This window comes from Podarcis filfolensis, assembly GCF_964270895.1.
Source record: "Podarcis filfolensis genome assembly, chromosome: 3".
In the NCBI taxonomy this organism is placed as follows: domain Eukaryota; kingdom Metazoa; phylum Chordata; class Lepidosauria; order Squamata; family Lacertidae; genus Podarcis; species Podarcis filfolensis.
In genome coordinates, this window is record NC_139606.1 from 98265113 (window position 1) to 98284501 (window position 19389).

The 19389-nt window shown below is 40.4% G+C and overlaps 1 protein-coding gene and 1 long non-coding RNA gene across 9 annotated transcripts; one reads left to right on the forward strand and one right to left on the reverse strand.

The window, feature by feature from the left end:
• The first annotated feature begins 14 nt into the window (after positions 1-14).
• Positions 15-14807, forward strand: LOC310758786. Of its 8 annotated transcripts, none has more exons than XR_014545898.1 (8): positions 15-193; positions 2534-2625; positions 3765-3857; positions 4473-4604; positions 5580-5711; positions 6012-7711; positions 9373-9450; positions 9563-14807. It is a non-coding gene; the product is annotated as an uncharacterized lncRNA (long non-coding RNA). The 8 variants fall into 8 exon arrangements; XR_014545899.1 differs by having other exon boundaries at positions 10671-14807; XR_014545895.1 differs by having other exon boundaries at positions 6012-9450.
• MRPS10 (mitochondrial ribosomal protein S10) lies at positions 13964-18698 on the reverse strand. Its single transcript, XM_083605579.1, has 7 exons — positions 18504-18698; positions 17009-17067; positions 16839-16911; positions 15996-16135; positions 14845-14953; positions 14408-14497; positions 13964-14141 (listed from the first exon to the last, which is right to left on the reverse strand). Exons 1-7 carry the CDS (start codon positions 18681-18683, stop codon positions 14055-14057), a joined length of 738 nt encoding a protein of 245 aa, XP_083461705.1. The 5' UTR covers positions 18684-18698; the 3' UTR covers positions 13964-14054.
• Between the last annotated feature and the right edge of the window lie 691 nt (positions 18699-19389).

Here is a 19389-nt window from a genome sequence, read left to right on the forward strand (position 1 = left end):
TCCTGCTGCGGGGGGCGTGGCTTCGCGGCTCTCCCTCTCCTGAGACTTTGCCGAGGCGCCATTTTGAAAAGCGTTTTGTTTGTGGGCTGAACCCGAGAGAGACGAGAGGAGGAGAGGCGGCTTTCTCCTCCCACCCCTTTCGGCGCGGCCGCGACGTTGTTTCTGTCAGCCGTTTGGCAAAGCGTCGAGCCGGGTAAGTCCTCCCTCGCTCCGCGGCTTCTGCTCCGTCCTCGTTTTCTCCTCCGCGCGCCTGGAGCATATATTGTATAACCGTCGCCTCGCTGGGTCAGGCATAAAAGGCCTGATCCTGCTGCGTCTTTTCCCTCAGGAGAACCGGCCAGAATTTTTGGACACTACTATAAAAATACAAGATGGGCGTAGAGACACCACCTTATACCGTAAACCAAAACTGACCGACAAACATACTTCTAGCTCCAGTTACAGATAGGTAGCCGTGTTGGTCTGCCATAGTCAAAACAAAAAAAAATTTTTTTTCCTTTCCAGTAGCACCTTAAAGACCAACTAAGTTAGTTCTTGGTATGAGCTTTCGTGTGTATCTGAAGAAGTGTGCATGCACACGAAAGCTCATACCAAGAACTAACTTAGTTGGTCTTTAAGGTGCTACTGGAAAGAAAAAAAAAATACTTCTAGCTACCATTCCAATCATACCAAACAATCCATTGTATATAGCCAGGCCCTACGTTACAGCCGCATCTGTTCCAACTCTACAGACAGGGACTCTCACCTAAGAGATCTACAGCAAACCTTTTTAGAACTAAAATATCCGCCTAATAAACAATAGATCACCAGAGCCAGACTGATGGGGGGGATTAGTTTGAAACATCAGTCAGAGGTTTACAGCAAGTTATACAAAAAAGGTCATATAATATAAAATACAGCAAAATATGTAACATAGTTTATTTAAAACCCTTTGGCCAGCTCTTCAGCTGAAAAAAGGCTTCCAGAGCAGCTTAGAAATGTCAGACTTTTAATTGAAAATAAATGGCACCAAAAAAAAGGGATGCTGAGGGATGAGGAAACCACAAACTTGTTCTTGGTTAGAGAATTCTTGTACTGACCACTGGAGTGGAAAATTTTAGGGTAACCAAAAGTGCCGACCTCTGCTAATAGGAACCCTGCAAGCCCATTTTTTCTGCTATATCCTTAACAACAAGAAATTTAAGTAATCTGTTTTAAACTTTGCTAAACAACAACAAAATACCTTTAAAGTGTCTTGAACAAAACATAAAGCTTTATTGTTTTAATGCATAATGAGTAAACTCCATTTTCCACCTTCCTACCCTCTTGTACTGCTACTGTTCTAGTCAGTTTCATAACACATGCAATCTTTGAGCAATACTTAATAGAACGCAAAGAATAATTTCTTAAAAGAGAGATGTGTGGTTCATGTTCCCCTCTTCTCTTATAGGGGACTATTGTTCTCTTATTCTGTGTTACCCATAGTAGTGCCTACACAGTACATTTCCATGTGTTCACTGAGAGTGGTGGTGGAATTTTCCTGTTGGCCAATGTAAAGTGGCGCATGAGTCTCATTACGTCTCCCTAGCCTCAGGGTTGACCAGGCTAGTCACATCCAGCTTCCTTGCATCTGAGGTCATATATGGTATCAGATTTAGGAAAGTTCAAGTAGCAGATGTTGCGATGTTTGTGTTCCTGATTCTTCCTTTATAAGAAAAAACTCGAGCTGTTTTGCCTGTCTGCACTGCAGTTGATTTCAAGCTGTGGCTGCAAGGGAAGATCTGATTGAATCTACAGATAGAATCACCTGACATCATACAACGTCCTGTGATTGATAGGTGGGCAGGGTGCCCACCAATTAAAGTTGCCTGTGGAGGGCTGGCCCTCTGGCTGGCTGGATCCAGTTCCCCACTCCTGCTGTTGGCCCAGCAGCCTTGCATTTGCCTATTTGTGACATCTTCGTTTTGAAACTGTATTCATAGTTGCATTGTATGTTACAAGGCACAGACTTGGGTAAGATTATCTAGAAGACTTGCTTTGATATTTCTCTTTGTATCAATAAGATGGTGTATAATTGTTGATAACTATTTTTAACAGACGCGGGTGGCGCTGTGGGTAAAAGCCTCAGCGCCTAGGACTTGCCGATTGAAAGGTCGGCGGTTCGAATCCCCACGGCGGGGTGCGCTCCCGTTACTCGGTCCCAGTGCCTGCCAACCTAGCAGTTCGAAAGCACCCCCAGGTGCAAGTAGATAAATAGGGACCGCTTACTGGCGGGAAGGTAAACGGTGTTTCCATGTGCTGCGCTGGCTCGCCAGATGCAGCTTGTCACGCTGGCCACGTGACCCGGAAGTGTCTCCGGACAGCGCTGGCCCCCAGCCTCTTAAGTGAGATGGGCGCACAACCCTAGAGTCGGACACGACTGGCCCGTACGGGCAGGGGTACCTTTACCTTTACCTATTTTTAACAGACTCTCCTGGAAACCTCCAAAATTACATTAGGGGAAATTTGATTCTTAAACTTTTATGTTGAAACATGACTTTATTTTCCGTTCCAGTATTTCTAATAGATGGAAGAAGGAGCTGAAGACCTAATGGATCAGCCTGAATCTGCTCCAGAAAACATACAAGTGACTGAAACAAAAAAAAGGTGAGATATAATTCCTAAGTTGCAGCTGTTGTTAAATGTCATATTTAAACAATGAAAAATGTTTTATAAAAACTAGAAAGAGTCTTATGGCATCTTGAAGGGTGGTATTCAGCTAAGTTTTTCTTAGAGTAGTTCCAATGAAATTCATGGAAATAACTTGGTTGTGTTCATTAATTTCAGTGGGTCTACTCTGAATAAATGTGGTTGAATACCACCTTAACATATATGTATATTTTCATGTTCATCAGCTGCATTAAGTGTTATCCTGAGTTGTAAGTACATATGTACTGGGATTGTAAGCAGTCATCCCCCCCTTCCATTGGGTTTGTGTATATTTTTACATATATGTAATCTGAAACTAAGTGTCCTAGGTCATGTACTAACATAGTGGGTTGTATCCAACTAAATTTTACTTTTGAGTAGACCGATAGAAATTAATTCACTGAAGTTAACTCTGACTATTACTGTCAGTGGATCTACTCTGAGCATGACTGGTACTAGGCACAATGCAGCATTCCCAGGTAAGATCAATTGATGAAAGATTTTGAGTGACCCAGGGTTGCCATATTTTGAATTGAAAATCCGGAAAGAAAAGTTGTTGAGCTTTTTTCTTTTTGGGGAGGGTGGGGGGCATTTTTCAGCTAGTTTTATGGAAAAACTGCACTGCCAACATGGGCTGCCATACTTCCAGGTTTTCCATATATTTGCAGTATTCCATATACAGTATGTTTGGGAAATTCCGGACATATGGCAACCCTAGGTTGACAGCCCATGAAACTCTGCTTCTGTGCATGGTTTAGGAAGGGAGAGCAGGCTCATGTACCACAGCTATGAGGAAATCACAAATTCAGTGGGTTAAGACTTCTAGTATGGAAATGCAATTCTGCAAAGAACTTCATCCATCTTGTTAGTTAGTTCTGTGTGGCCCACAGGTTATTTTTGACCCTTGCTAAAGGAGGATATCTGCAAGTTTGATGCAAATTTGTGTTCTCTTTTATGGGTGGGGCAGAGGGCCTAATCTACATACAGTGTGGACCTGCAAAATCCTGTTGGCACCCCTAGCCATAGTAATTGGTCTGTGGTTCTTAGAACAAAAAAAAGTGGTCAGAATTTCATATGTTCTCCTTTATTGTGCTCAGAGGCTCAAGAGGTCGGGGAAGAGGCCGAGGTGGCAGAGGCTACACTAGAGGGAAAATGCGAGGCAGATCACTGAATGGCTTTGGGCCGATAAGGTAATCTTTCATTTTTTTACCTAATGTACATTATTAACTTATTGTATAATGTTGTACACATTAACTTCAGGGTGCAAACTTCCTAAGCTTTAATACACAGTTGCAGTTTGAATTGTGATGGTTTTGTAGGCTTAAAGGGATGTGCATGCAGGTACGTTTCCCCTACTGAAATGAGTGTTGCACTTGCTTGCAGATGGTCACAGGTCCAACTTCCAGCATTTCCAAGTAGGGCTTGGGAAAGGCTCCTTCTGAAACTCCTGAATGTGACTGCCATTCAGGGTGTAGCCAAAATGGTGTCATCCAGATGTCATTGGACTGTAGCCCCTCTTATTCCTGACCCTTGGTTATGGAATAAGGCAGCTTCATATGTTGAGCTGTAACTAAGAATGTGGTTAGAACTTAATCATGAGCTTGTGTTCAGAAGATCAGCTAAGCCAAACCTTGACTTACCTCACACATGGCTTAGGAGCAAAAGGGACCGGAAAGGACCAAAATGGCTGCAAGCTCTTTTCCAGGAGTCTGCACATTTGCAAACCTGGACTTTTGTCTCTTTATTAAGATTTGCTGAGTTGCTCATGCTTTTAGATTGGTGCTGAAAAGTTCTTGTTTTTGTAGACGTGGAATGGGAAGAATGCGCCCATATTCAGATGTAAGAGGGCGAAGAGGAGGACGAGGCGGACCTCTCTTCTCGCCATCTCTGCCTCGGAGAGGAATGATGAGAGTGCCTTTTCTGCCACCCCCACCATGGTTAGTATTGAGGTTGACAGTGCAAATATATTTAAAAACAGTGACTGTAGTTTTGGGTTAGTTAGGGCTGTGCTTGGGGTTGATTCACCTAGCCATATGTTTTATATATGGAATTTGCATTAGTTGCAGAATTTGGGGCTTTCTGCAAGCAAAGTTCACAAGACCCTGTTTTCTTGTCAAATTCCATAGAATTGGTTGTGTGAGGGTCCACAAAGGAAAAAAAAAAGTGTCAAGAGCTGGAGATCAGTTTTGGGGGTTTTCCACTGAGGAGATGACACTGCAATTGATGGGGGGTTTTTTTGAATCTAAGTTATGCAACCGAAAGGTTGTATGTGACTCAATATCAGGAGTGCTTCTTTGGAAAGATTTGGGGTTGTAAAATATACCTCAAGATAGCTGATGCTAATCAGACAGTGAAAGTTTAGGATTGAGAGCTACTGAGTTAGATCAAGCACTCCTGTACATACAAGGAGAAATTACCTTCCATATATATATATATATATATATATATATATATATATATATATATCCCCCACTCATCTGAAATTTGGAGAAAATCTTTTAAAACAGGCAACTATTCCTGGCAACTCTGAAAGCACAATTTTTAGATTAAAAAACATGTTTTATTATCAATATGATTGCTGTCCTGGGCACCTTTGGGAAGAATGGCAGAACGTAAACTGAATGAATGAGCAAATTCTAATAAAAATTACCGTATTTTTCTATGTATAAGACTAGGTTTCCCCCCTAATAAATAATGTCCAAAATTGGGGGGGGGGGCATCTTATACACGGGGGCCATCTCCCCCCGTTTTCTTATACATTGGGGCGTCTTATAGACAGAGAAATACGGTATGTTTTTTTATTATTTGAAGAAAATGCCTGTCTGAAGCAGGGAAAACAAAACTAATAGTTACATGATATATAACTGGGTTAGTAGTCATATGATGATGGTCAGTTGGGTCTGTCTCTGCAGTTTTGAGCTTCCTCCCCCACCTCCCCCTCCCCCACCACCTGGACCAATGGGCTTCAGAGGAATACCTCCTCCTCCCCCCAGAGGCAGAGGGATGCCGCCATGGCCACGAGGCCGTTTCCCACCTCCAAGCAGGTAAGATTCCTTTCCCACTCCCCTTTTTAGCTCATTTTACTTTACACTTAAAGAATTTTATGTAACAGTGTTTAAAACTTAAGGAAGGTTAAGTATTCAGAACGAGGCATATCACGTAGAGACTTAAAAAATCAGAACTTATTGTTAGCATAATACTTAACCACACTGGAAGCTTTCTAAATATGCATGTTGAAAGCATACTCCCAAATTGTAATGTAGGGTTTTAAGTCTGTTGTTTTTAAAAAGTAACTCTTTTGAGAAGGGAAAAAACAACAATTATGATTTTATCCTTTTATACAGCTTTCCCAGTGGACCCGGTGCACCACCTCTTCCGCCACCTGGGCGGGGCCAGAGATGGCCTGGGCCGCCAGGTGGCAGATACTATTAAAGAGGCTTATTCTTTAAATTCAGTAACTGGGATACATCCTTTTTACCTTAAGACCATTTGAAATGGCTGGACTAAGAATTGCCTATAAAGCATTAAAGAAGGCAAAGAAAATAACAGAGTGCTTGATATTCCATATTTTTCCAGCAGCCCTTATGCACCAAGTTGGTAAAAGCCATATATTTTTTAAAAATATCCTAAAGACCTGTGACTCCTTGGACACTTTCAAGAATATCCTTTTGAAGCCTGTTTTTTGTGGACCTTGGCATCTGCACACTAAAAGTTAAAAGAAAGATATCTTAAGAATAGGTCAAGCTTTAACTTAATATTCACAATTAAGTTGTGTGCAGCTCTTTTTTTGGAAATACATCTTGATTTGTTTCAGTAACATGTATTTGTTTGTTCTAAATCTTGTGAACTCTGGTTTCAAATGCACTTACATGTGGTAACAATAAATTCATCAAGATGCTTCTTACTTCAAAGGGGCAATTATTCTGTATCATGTGGGGAAATATAAGCAATGCACAAAATGTAATGGATAAAAGAAACTGTGGATGTTAATTTAAGAAAAAGAAAAAAATTACAAATGAACAGAAGTTTATGGACTTTGTTTAAATTTTTAATTACTGTTTCTGTTACTCAGCTTGACCTTGGTGTTTAAATTTCTAGCATGTAATAACTACGTGTAGTACATGGCTAAGCATTTGACCTATTGTATAATTACAACTGGTGATGTTATCAAAAACATAAAATGAAAGGCTATATTAAAATCCGCAGTGTGCATATTGTTTTAAATGACAGATTTCTGTACATTACACAATCACTTTAGATTTGATTTTGTTGTGCACTAGAAAAACTTAACAAAAATGGAACATGTAAATCTTTTTTTGCTTGTTAAAATAACAGATAAAATTGTAAAATTCTGAAACAGTGCTGTTTAATGTCAAGGATGATCACAGTCAGTAAATTTACATTCATTAATACGGTCTGTGTTCTTCTGTGCTGAGGGCTGAATAGAAACTTTTTTTACCAGTCTGGTGCAGTTTGGGACTTTTTAACTTAAGCAGTTCCTACACTGGGTCCAAAGTCTACAAGCAAAGTTTAAAAAAAATGAAGAAAAGCAATAAATTGAGGTATGAAAGCATATATAGATGTCTATATTCTACTCTTAACACTTGGCTTCCAGTTAATTGGTATCTTAACAAAATGTATTAACCTTAGCTTTGATAAAACAAAACAAAAACCCGACTTAGATTGATACTTGATCAGAACCTCAGCGTTCCCAATAAATCACGAAAGCTAATATTTAGCCTTCACAACTTATTCTTTAAAAGTGAAAAAATTCAGTTGTGTATAACATATTAGAAAATACTTTATTCTGTTCATTTGGTTAAATTGTTATACTGCAACGATGCTTTGTTTTGACTTTGTGTTGGTTCATTATGTTGGTTTAAAAACACAGTATTGACTGCAACTTTTAAAAAAGTAATCTAATGTTGCCCAATGGTGAAAGAATGATGCTATTGTTATCTTCTGAAGGGTAACATAGTCACCCTTTGAGGCCAGTGGGAGATGGCATGCAGACCTTTGGGAGAGCTTTCATCAAGGCCTTGAGGTGAGACAGTATTTAAACATTTTCCCCACTCACTTTCTTTTTCTTTGAGTGAAGTGCACATTCATCCGAGTTTGATTCATGTCTGAAGTGGGGCACATACACAACACACAGTCTCGATTCTGTTTCACTCAGAACATTAGCGGCCAATATACAGAGTTACCTCTTAGTGGAACCCAGTCATACAAAAGGGATTCATCAGGTTCAGTTGGAGAAACTGAGTTGCCGAGCACATGGTGGTGGGTCAACCAGGCGTGTGTCCAATGAAGCTGGGCTTTATGCAGATCTTTACCGAAAAGGTTACTGTCAGAAATTACTAAGCAATACACAAATTCTGTTACTTGGAATAACATCTGAACATATAAAGCCATGTTTACACTGAATTGGAACATTCCTCCGTCTAGTCCAGGGGTGGGGAATGATCTAGCTACCAGGCTATATCCTTATCTCTGCAACACAGAGACACATAATAGATCCACTTTGTGAGGTGGGTGGGGTTGGCCATCTGTCAGTCACCTGACCTCATGATGTCAGATGACCCGTTTTTGGCTGTGTGGTTCAAGCGCCATGCTTATTATTGGGGCTTGCAAAAGGTTGGCTGTGCACTGGGCTTTGCAGGCGCTTGCAAACCCACTTTTGGCACAGATGCATCTTTACCTAACCCACAGTTGAGACTGCATGTAGGGCAGGCTCGTGTGGCTTAGCCCAAAGGGCCTCATAGGTTTCCTGCTGATCCAGCCTAGTAATGTCTGTTCTTACTGACCATTGATCTCCTAAGATTTTCCCCAGCCTTGTTTTCTGAGATAGCTGTAACTTGGTGCTTCCAGAAATTGAAGCTGGCCTTCTGCTTGCAGATACCACTGAGTGTGGCCCATCTTGTTAAAGGAACCACATGCCCTTGATTTCCCCCTTAAACTGAACTAGTATTTGCTGTTCTTCATTCAATGTGTTTGAAAATGCAAGGAGAAAAGGATTAGTATGTTCAGTCTTCTATATTATTCTATACCAACTGCTGACAAGAGTAATGAACAAGCAAAGCAAAGCTGCTTTGGTAATAGTAAATCAGTACTAGCCTGTACATTTAGTAGCAGGAATATATTGCTGAATTTTATCTGTTGATATGGAGAGAAATTGAACCCACGCATGAGAGAGAACGCAAACACTTTTAGTGCTCTAGTACAGCAATTCACCTACATGATGGGCAGAGCAATCAAAAATGATAAGGTAGCATGGTATGGCATATCTACCACTACATCCCAAGTCCTGCTAGCTCATGCCAACCAGGGTAGGTGGTGTGGGTGTTCTCTGTCGGTACACCAGTTCAGGCTGGCGTAGCTGAGGGATGGAAGGGGAATGTAAAAGCTTTGATGCTGTTACATAGTCACCTTGGCTTTGCCCTCTGCTTGCACCCCATTTCAAAGGTGTAGTACCTCAGTTGTCTCTTAATCCCATTCAGCACTAAAGATCTGGGGCTTGGAATTCCTCTTTTCTTTTTCCTTTCTTTTACTATAAGCTGCATGAGATTACTGTTCAGAAATTTAAAATACAGTAGCAGGCTGACTTAACATATTTCTGATTTCTAATGTTCATGGAGAAGCAATCAGTTTGGAAGCTTGCAATCGCACAAATGTTTGTATAGACTGAGAATTAATTGTCCTTTCTAGTGTATTAAAGTTGCTGCAGCCATCTGAACTGTGTATAAGCATACTACTCTGCAGGAAGATTTCAAGTCTATTGTTAAGGTAACACTTGCTTTCATTATTGCCTTCTTTTAAAAAAATGGTGATGATGCTGCTTTGACAGTGAAACTGTTTTTCTGACCTTCTATATTTCTGTGGGGAACATCCATTGCAGATGTGGACTTAAGTTAACAGCCTGCGAAGCAGTGTGTATCGGTGCAGCTATTTTAACTTTTCAGGAAGATTAGGTTGAGGTCCCGTCTCCCTTTCCCGTGAGACTGCAAGGTCTCTGGAATGTAAACAGAGTCCTGTGGCTCCCAGCAGCTGCTCAGTGGGAAACAGAAACTAACACTCTCCTCCTTTTGATAAAATTCTACTTGCACTGAATTGCAACTGAGTGCAGAAAGAGCTAGTGTCTAGTGCCTGTATAAACTGTAATAATGCTCTGATGCAAAGTGAAATGATGGAAACATGGTCCTAATATGAGCAACACATGCCTTCATCATTGGCCAAGCAAGTTCAACCTGCTTGGCTCTCCTTCCTTAACTTAAGAAGTCCTCAGTGGGAATTGTTGGTCATGATGTTGTACAGGATGATCAAAGGCTGACACTAGTAAAGACAAAGCAAGGATGAGGGCAAAACACGCTACTTTAATTATCTTAGCATCATTTGCTGAATCCAGACTTACCTGAGAGTAAGGCCAATTGACAACATTTCAATGTTTGAACACATAATTTATAATCAACTTCCCCCCACCCCAATTTGTTGTATCACTTAAAAAAAAACAACCAGCCTGAATAGACATGTATAAGATTATTCAGACTTACTCATTACTAAATTAAGCTAACACTAATCTTACACCTGTTTATTCAGAGGTTAGTCCCACTGGGTTTATATAGGATTGCAGAATTAGTCCAGATTCAATTCCATGGTATTTATGTTTCTGATACTATACTTGAACTGTATTGTGAGAAGCTTTTGTAAGTTGCTCTGAGAGTCTATTGCCCTATTTAGAAAGGTCATTGTATTGTTATTTTAGCCACAGTCTGGATGTTTTAAGAACCATAAGCAGAGCATGAATGTGGTAGGTTGCCCCAGGGACCCAGCGTTCAGAAATACTGTTTCTGTTACCAGGAAGAATAGTCATTGATAGATCTCTCATCTTTGGTATTTTTGCACTGATCCTGTTAATTTCAATGTGGTCTCTGCAGAGGAAATTCCTGCTGAATTATTCCCCTTGTCAGTAACTCTGCAAGTACATTTAACTCATTTTTTTTCCATAGGGACCATTTCACAGACCTTGAGAGAAACACGGTAGATAAATCTTTCACAGTAGCCTGATCTTGATTCTAGCTTGAGCCAAGCAGTGTGTGTAATATATTAGGAATGTTTTGTCTATTGCAATAAATTACATCCCAAGATCAACTCATTTTAATGACAAAAATGTATTTTGTGGTCAATGAATGAGAAACTAATAAAGTATCTAAGCACTGTGATTGTTGTGTGATGGAAGTATTTACAAGGTGTATACAGTACATCAACACTACTCTTCTGTGTAGCATCATTGGGAGGAAGGAAATGGCTCATATGAATATATACATTATTCACTGCACGCTTTCTTCCATGCTGCAACTCACAGTGGTGGATATGAAGTTTCCTGTTTGACCTGAGATTATTCTGTAGACATATTCATCCAATTAATCCTAGTTGTATTTGAATAAAATCCAGCATCTATTCCTACCGCACAAACCCCTTTAAATGAACAACTGCTACTCAAGAGGACATTATGCTCTTGTCTATGGCCCTATTCATCTTCTGTTGCACTCAAGCTGCTTATATCAGATGGTTTGCTTAGGTCCAATGGAGCTCCTGTTAAACTGGCACAAGATACATAGCTGGCTTATTTTGCCCTGACACTATTATTGCTGCTGAGAAGATATGTAGCACTTTTAACTTTCTGGCTAAAGTCATCAACATGGGGTGGAGTAACAGTAACCCCACCATTAACTAAACATGACTGGTAATTCAGTCTCCCTGCTGTAGTTTCTTGAGAGCCAAACCACATGGGGAGCTCTCAATACAAATAGATACCTAGCTAGACACTCATTGCCTTTACAGCAGTAGGATCATGTACTGACCAGTCCCTGTATCAGGCATCTTTTTTGTGCTCTGGCAGAGTAGAAACCTTTTTCCCTTTGTATTTTCTGTATCCTAGCTACCTTGAGTCTAGTTGCTAAGAGACAGCCTATACCTAGGATAGCATTGGCTATTTGTGATTTTTTCTTAGGAAGACAACTTTCTTTGAAACACTGTTTCAGTAAAGAAAGAATACTATTCAAATGTTGCTCAAAGCAATAATGAAAAAAAGAACTTGATTCCCTGAACTAAATAGAAAAAGGGGAGAGATGCAGTTTTAAAAATTATCCATTTTGCGTATTTAAAAAAAAACACAAAAATTTTAATTTAAAAAAAAACCCTGAGTGAGACGTAACAATGCAGTCCTTTATGGAAATTGGTATGTTAAATGGAGCTTGTTCATAGGTTGGTGAATATCTTTTCCAGGAATGCCAATAACTACTACGGGGTTAGAGCATTCTGGGTTTGGTTCCAAGAGATCAAAATGCTTTAGCAAACTGAGTGATGTCACTGATTTGTGAAACAAGAATATGGTTGCTGGGCAATTGAGATATTTGGGGTGGGGGTGCAGATTAACATATCAAATTATTAAGTATGTTTATGGGAGAAACAGATTGGCTTGTGCCCCAGTTAAAAATATTTCTGTAGGCTTTTGATTGTTTCCTAAACATCCTGTGGTTATTAGTAAGCTCTATGTGGGAGAATAGCATCTGCTCAGGGCTGGCCTAATTAAGACAAGCTCTTTGGCACAGCTTGGTCTTACACTTCCTCTTTAGCAACAACAACAAAAAAGCTAAGAAGGAAAAATCAGCTTAAGATTACTGTTCCAGCAGTATGCCCAGTTCTCCAAGAATAGCTGACACTATGGATCAGAACTAACAGCAATTGGGGAAAGTCATAAATCCTGCAAAATCATCCTTGGCCGTGTGAAATCGAAGCTCTGTCTCAAGCAATTAGACATTTTGCATTTCAAGCTGACTAGTTCTCATCTCGTTTTCAAAAAAGCAGTCACTTTTCTTTTTAGAAGCGGTTATTACACATTAAGTACTTGGGAATTTGGTGCCTATTAAGTAACAGGTTAACAGGGTAATTTTTTATCCACTACAATTAATGTCCATTTGGTAATAAAGAGAATGAAGATAAAAGAAGCACCTTTGCACTGAAATTGAGGGGATTTTTTTTCTTCAGTCGAAGCAACTGAACCATGTCTCTAGCACTGCAACCTTGATTTAATCATCTTAGAGTAAGCCGCACTGAACTCTGTCTTCTGAGTAAACACAGGATTTCACTATACATCTACAGTTGCCCAGTGTTTTTTTGCAGAGAAGCAGGACAATTTCTATGATTGTTTAAACACTAACATGAGGCTGCTTCAGGCTTCTTGCATGAATCATAGTGCCCGTCCACAGTTAATTTCGTGTGTTGTGAATGTAGCAGCAAACATCCATACGTCAGTGGGGGTAGAGGGGAAGCTGTGGCAAACATGGTCCTCAGCTGTATTTGGCACTAAGAACTATGGATATCTGGCACCACACACCTGCTCCTTCTAGCTGATGTTACCTTCCATTTCTTATCAGTGGTACACATAAAAGATTCATATGTAGAACACAGTGACTCTTATAATAAAATTCCTATTGTGAACAAAATACAGTCGTACCTTGAATCCCAAACGCCTTGTGAGTTGAACATTTTGGCTCCTGAACGCCGCAAACCTGGACGTGAGTGTTCCGGTTTGCGAACGTTCTTTGGAACCTGAACATCCAACGCTGGTTCCGTGGCTTCCGATTGGCTGTAGGAGCTTCCTGCAGCCAACCGGAAGCTGCGCCTTGCTTTCCAAACGTTTTGGAAGTCAAACGGACTTTTGGAACGGATTCTGTTAACACCATTGTATTCTGTTAACACCTTTTCTAAGAGTTATATAGAAGGAAGTACAGGTTATTAATACAGTTGGTTGCAGATGGTTTACAAATTCAACAGTACTCTGCTAAGGGTCTCTTTATATTATGCTGTTCATATTGAAGTAAATATTCTGATTATAAGCAACAGTGTCAGTAGCATAATTTAAAACCTTTTTTCCATGTACAGTGATACCTCGGGTTGCAGATGCTTCAGGTTGCGTTTTTTCGGGTTACAGACCCGCCAAAACCTGGAAGTACTGGAACGAGTTACTTCTGGGTTTTGGCGGTCGTGCATGCACAGAAGTGCCAAATCGCAACCCGCGTGTGTGCAGACGCAGCGCTGCGGGTTGCGAACGTGCCTCTCGCACAGATCACGTTCGCAACCCAAGCGTCCACTGTACAGCAAGACATGATACACAAACAACAGATAACACAACTTCTGTCAAGTGTCTGTTGTCCACAATCTCTTCCGAAACATCAGTGTTTTTTTGAGAATTAATCTGGTCGAAAAGCAGGCTCATTAAAAACTAGTTCATTACAGGTCCATTTAAGAAACAGTATATTTCTCTCTAACAGAATGACATTGTTACATTTAATTTCAACTCTAGGGGGTGGGATCTTCAGACCAGGCATTTAGGATTTACTTGTTGATTCTTCTACGTGAGGCAGTGTGTCCCAGACAGGTCTCTGGATATGTTCAGGAAGTCTTTCTAGTCTTGTCTAAAAAGAAAGTATCAAAAATGAGGTTAAAAAAATAATGCATGTGCAATAGCCATTTTTATACTAGAACAATCCTAGCATGTTTCTGTGATACTTATATGATTTTTGTGTTTCTATAAGTTTCTGTGATACTTATATTCCTAAAATTCAACACATGTATGACGTGCAGATAGGCTACCAAGTGGCAAAAATCCCATTTTGTCCGATAAATGATAAAACTACAGAACAGTTTATACTACAGAAGCAAGAACAAAGTTAACTAATACCTTTTTTACTTCCATAGCAACCCCTTCAGGTAGGTTTCGTTGAATGTATTCCAAGTAAACATTGGCTGTGCTGCCGGTTAAATGCTTTAACTGAAACAAAAACAGTATTTTAGTTCTCACATAGCAATGAATAAGACATGTGCTAAAGGAAACCAATCTGTAGGCTGTATCTGGCTTACTTTTCCCCAGCTTTTGCAGCCCTACTTGGACCAATATAGATACCACTGTTATGACCATTCTAGGTCAAGCATTAGAGGCTTGAATATGGCTCTCAAGCTATTCACCACCTATTACGTTTAATGTTTTGCACACAAGTATGTATGTGCATGTGTATGATGAAAGAGGGGGTAGACAGCTGTTATTTCCTGAATAATAATAAAAATGTTAATCTGTTTGCTAAGCACGCCTCTTATTTAAACATACAGCTCTTCACTCACCTGCACGTGGCGGTAATGCGTCCTCATTTCATACTGAACTCTGTGCTTCTTGAATATGTGCACTGATTTTAGAAGTGTGAATCGTTCTATCTTCTTTGGAGGTTCTTCTCTAAGAGATACAGTAGTTTTCATAGAATCATTGGTTATTTTAGTATATTCATTTATTTCTGAAATTACAGCCACTCCACTGACAGCTTTCAATAATGAAGCTGCCTGGCAAGCAGTGGGGAGCAGGGAGAGAAACAACTGAGCCTCCAACTCAACTGATTGGCCTTTGTGGCTGTATGCAAAGAGATGCACGTAACCTAAGGTTTGGGGGGGGGGGGAATCATGGAAATGGGCAAGGGAAAACCTCATTAAACTAAAGCCAGTAGCAAAACCCTTGCTGACTTCAAGAACTTTTGTCAACAATTTAAATATGACAAACTTTTTTTTATATAAAAAATCTTAACAGTAATACTGCTAGTTAAAATCATACTTTTGAGTAATTATGCATTGCCTAAAACACAAGGTTACTTCTACCTTCAGAAACATTGAACTGTTGTTCAATATGATAGATTTCTTAGCAACAGCAGCCACAAGATGTTGTACTTCTGGATTGTAAATTTGCAAGAAAGTGTCTTGCATAATTTACTAGTCCTTAAGCAGATTGTCTAATAGTCCATATTCCAAAGTTAGAATCAATGAGCTCAACTGTCTGTTTATGACTACAGTTATATCCCATCTTAACTCCAATGAGTTCAAACTGTCATATGTGGTTCAGCCCTCCATATTTTATCCTTACAACAACCCTGTGATGTGGTTGGCTGAAGGTCAACCAGTGAACTTTGCAGCTGAATGAGGATTTTGAACTTTAATCTCACAGACCCTTGTCTCTAACCACTGCACCACACTTGCCCTCAAAATTATATAAGGGTAGTAATTTGATATCCTGGATTCTTTCCGATCAATAAAACGGTTTTAGTGTGCTTTATGCATTCTCTCTTGTTTTTCAAATGTCAATGAAACCATTAGATTTGAAAGCATTAAGCTAAGATGCAATTTTGCTAAGTCTTTTATCTACAATTATCCAGCTATAGTTGGATAATTGGTTGGACCAATTAGAAAATGAGATTTTAGAATTACTAACTACAATGGATAATTGTATTTACACTTTTTCTATGGAGAGACCAAGTTCTTTAGCTGCAAGCACCATGAAATACTCATAACTGTCCAACACCATTCTGTCATGACCTTTCACCAAAACAGCCAGTTTCTTATATAACACGTCTGGTTCATCTGAAACAGATACCTGGATGTAAAAACAATGAGAAATAAGCAAAGAAGCACTCATATTTTAAGGCTTGGCAGCCTTAATGCATGGTTCATTAAAGTCTTGTTTTAAATAATTGAGTTCAAATTAAGTTGTTATATGCATTTTTTGTGCCCCAACATTGTTTAAACCTTATCAATATACAGTGGTACCTTGGTTCTTCCAGGAGTCCATTCGACTCATGAAACCATTCGAAAACCAAGGTGTGGCTTCCGATTGGCTGCCGGAGCTTCCTGCACTCAAGCGGAAGCCGCGTCTGATGTTCAGCTTCCAAAAAATGTTTGCAAACCGGAACACTTCCAGGTTTGCGGCGTTCAGGAGCCAATTTGTTTGGGAGCCCAGCCATTCAAGTACCAAGGTACAACTGTATAAAAATGACTTTGAACTTACATGGGGGTTACATTCTGGGGATAGCGCATAAAGCCAAAATTGCACATAGCCAAAACACAGGAATAAATGGCAGGTGGGAAAACCAATGTATTTTGTTTTCAGGATGCCCGCCCCCTTTCCATCCCCTTTTATTTATTTATTTTTAATTTGCCAAGTACGTAAAGCTGAATGTGCACAAGTTCAATATGCATAAGTTGTAAAGTACCTGTACTCCCAATCTCAAAGTTAATATTTTTCAGAACATTTTATTAGTTACTGGCAAGATATAAAAAGTTCAAAACTCAAGACTTACCAGGGATTTTTCCTTGGGTTGCTGAATATTGGTGTGCACGCCTGAAAACTGAAACCACATCAAGTGATTGTTGCTGAAATAGGAAAAAGGGATGTGTGTGATAATATCATGACAGGAGCAATATAAGAAAATGAGTGTTTTAAGAATTTAGCTGGAAGTGATAAACTTACTGAAGAAAGCTACATTGCTTTAGTGGAACTCTTCTTGTTAAAAGGCAAGCCTCTGGTCCCTAAGAACATAATATAGGATTGGTATGTTAAGATAGCAATGTTGCTACATTGTTGGCCAGCTACTTCAGCTTTCCAGATTTATTTAGTCAAATAAGAAAATAAATACCTAGATGCCCACCCCAATCTAAAATACATTAGAAAAAGTGGGCAGTTGATGAGAAAGGAGACTTTATTTAGAACATTATTCATACAAAAGGCAGTCCACAATTACAAACTATCACATCAGTTCTTTCTAGATTCCTCACGTATTCTGTAACTGTCATAACTGGATCTTCTACACACAATCCCCTTCAAGGCCTTCATGTTTAAATGGGCTGCTGCTCATCCATTGAGGCCAAACCTGCCCCCTCATAAGCACAGCATTTCCCACTCATTGCCCCCTGGCTGCTTTTGGGGTTTCTTAGCAGTAGATTCCGAACCTGATGTAGTAAAAGCTGTAAAGGGCAGCAGTGCAACAGGAGGGGGAAAGGGCAATAGCATAGCTACCCTTACCAGGCTGCAATGACATGGAAGCATCTATGTCCCATGCTTCTCTATGAGATACGCACATCAGTCCATAAGCAGCCACCAATAAAGTTTGCCGCTGGGATTCTGGGAGTGCTATGCATTCTAAAACATATGAGAAAAGCCAGGCAAAACCACAGCAAATAGGTATTTTTCCAGTGTGAAGGTGGTCACCGGGAAAACGTCTTTGAATGTTGCCTGATAAAAGACAGATAAAGGTGCTGGAGACTTACTAACGCGAAAGTGACAATGACTATTTTTCTCTTTTGTTTACTATGTCAACTGAGATGAATAGCAAAGCTACTCAAAGGGTTTTAGAGATCACCATTTAAGCAACAGACCGTTGCTTTAGTGTTGAATAATTCCAATAACATAGAGCCATTGCCAGTAAAAGCTTTTAACAATTTTCCATTGCAAAGACTCGAATGCAACCCTGCAAAGTGGGCTAGGTTGGCAGTGTCTGGCCCAAGGTCACTGTGTGAATTTTGTGGCTCAGTAGGCATTTGAACCCGGGTCTCCTAGTTTGCACATACGTATTTACAGTATGCATTGCCAGTTATTACAGCTGCAGTAACCTCGGAATGCTAATCTTTCCAGTGCAGCTTACAGAAAAACCATCACACCACAGCAAACGATATCAATGTATGACGCTTTCTCACGGGGCCCTGTGGTGGGGAAGGGATAAAATCCTGCGGGAGCAGACCCGTCGCTGAGGTGGTCCTTCCCACATAAAAGCCCAGCTCTGAGGTGACCATCTTCGCCAGCCTCCCTCTCCTGGCACATCCCTCCCGCTCAGATATAATCCAAAAAGCCGACGTCGGCTTTTTAAGATTATCACCCTATATTTAGCGGCTTAGACATTAACTTATACCGCCCCGGGGAGCCTCATCGCTGCTCAGCCGAACCCTGCCCCTAGGGACGCCACAATCACCTTCCACAGCCGGCACAAGAAGCTCATTCCCCTCCGCGCCGCCATCTTGCCCTTCCTCAAGCAACTTCCTACGGTCATGACATCATAGAGCTCAACTTCCTGTAGGGTCTGAGCGGCGGCGTCGATCTCTATGGCCCTGGGATACAGCTCATCGTAGAGTTCTCTAGCCAAAGAAACCATAGAGGCGTAAACAACAAAAGTTCCTCCTCTGGTCGTGCGACTTTCTCGCTAGAGCGGCAAAAGCTGCAGCTGCTCATTGCTGCAGTGCCTTTGGCAGCAATGTAACAAAAAACTACCAGGGCTACAAGCAGATCTTCCAGTGTGGGGAAAAATTTGATTATTACTATTTTATTTTAAGAACTGCGGCATTTTATTATTAATCATCATCATCATCTTAATGACCTGCAAATTCTCCCTGCTCCAGGAAGGAAAAAACAATCTAAAATTTCCCTTAATATTACGAAAGAATGGTTAAGGCCCATATTCCAGAGTCTTGAGGATGAATTGGGTTTTGGAACTACAATTCCCATCAACCTCAGCATCAAGGATGATGGGAGTTGTAGTCCAACAGAAGATGGGAAAGACGCAGGTTGCCATCCCTGCTCGCAAAAACCCTACCGGCACAGTCAGTGGTTCATAAATGACTTGTAAATGGCATTCGGAGAGCAACCTTGCGCTGCAGCTCTGGGTTCTAGCTACAATGCTGAGCTGGGAGGGGGGGATGGGGATGCTGAAGAATTTGTTACTATTAGTCATTAAATTTCTATACCACCTTTCATCCGCGGATCACAGGACGGCTTACTGTATAAACACACAACGCCACATAACACAATAAACAAAACAATAACTCCTCCTCTTGCCCGTTTAAAAGGCCACAGATTTTTAA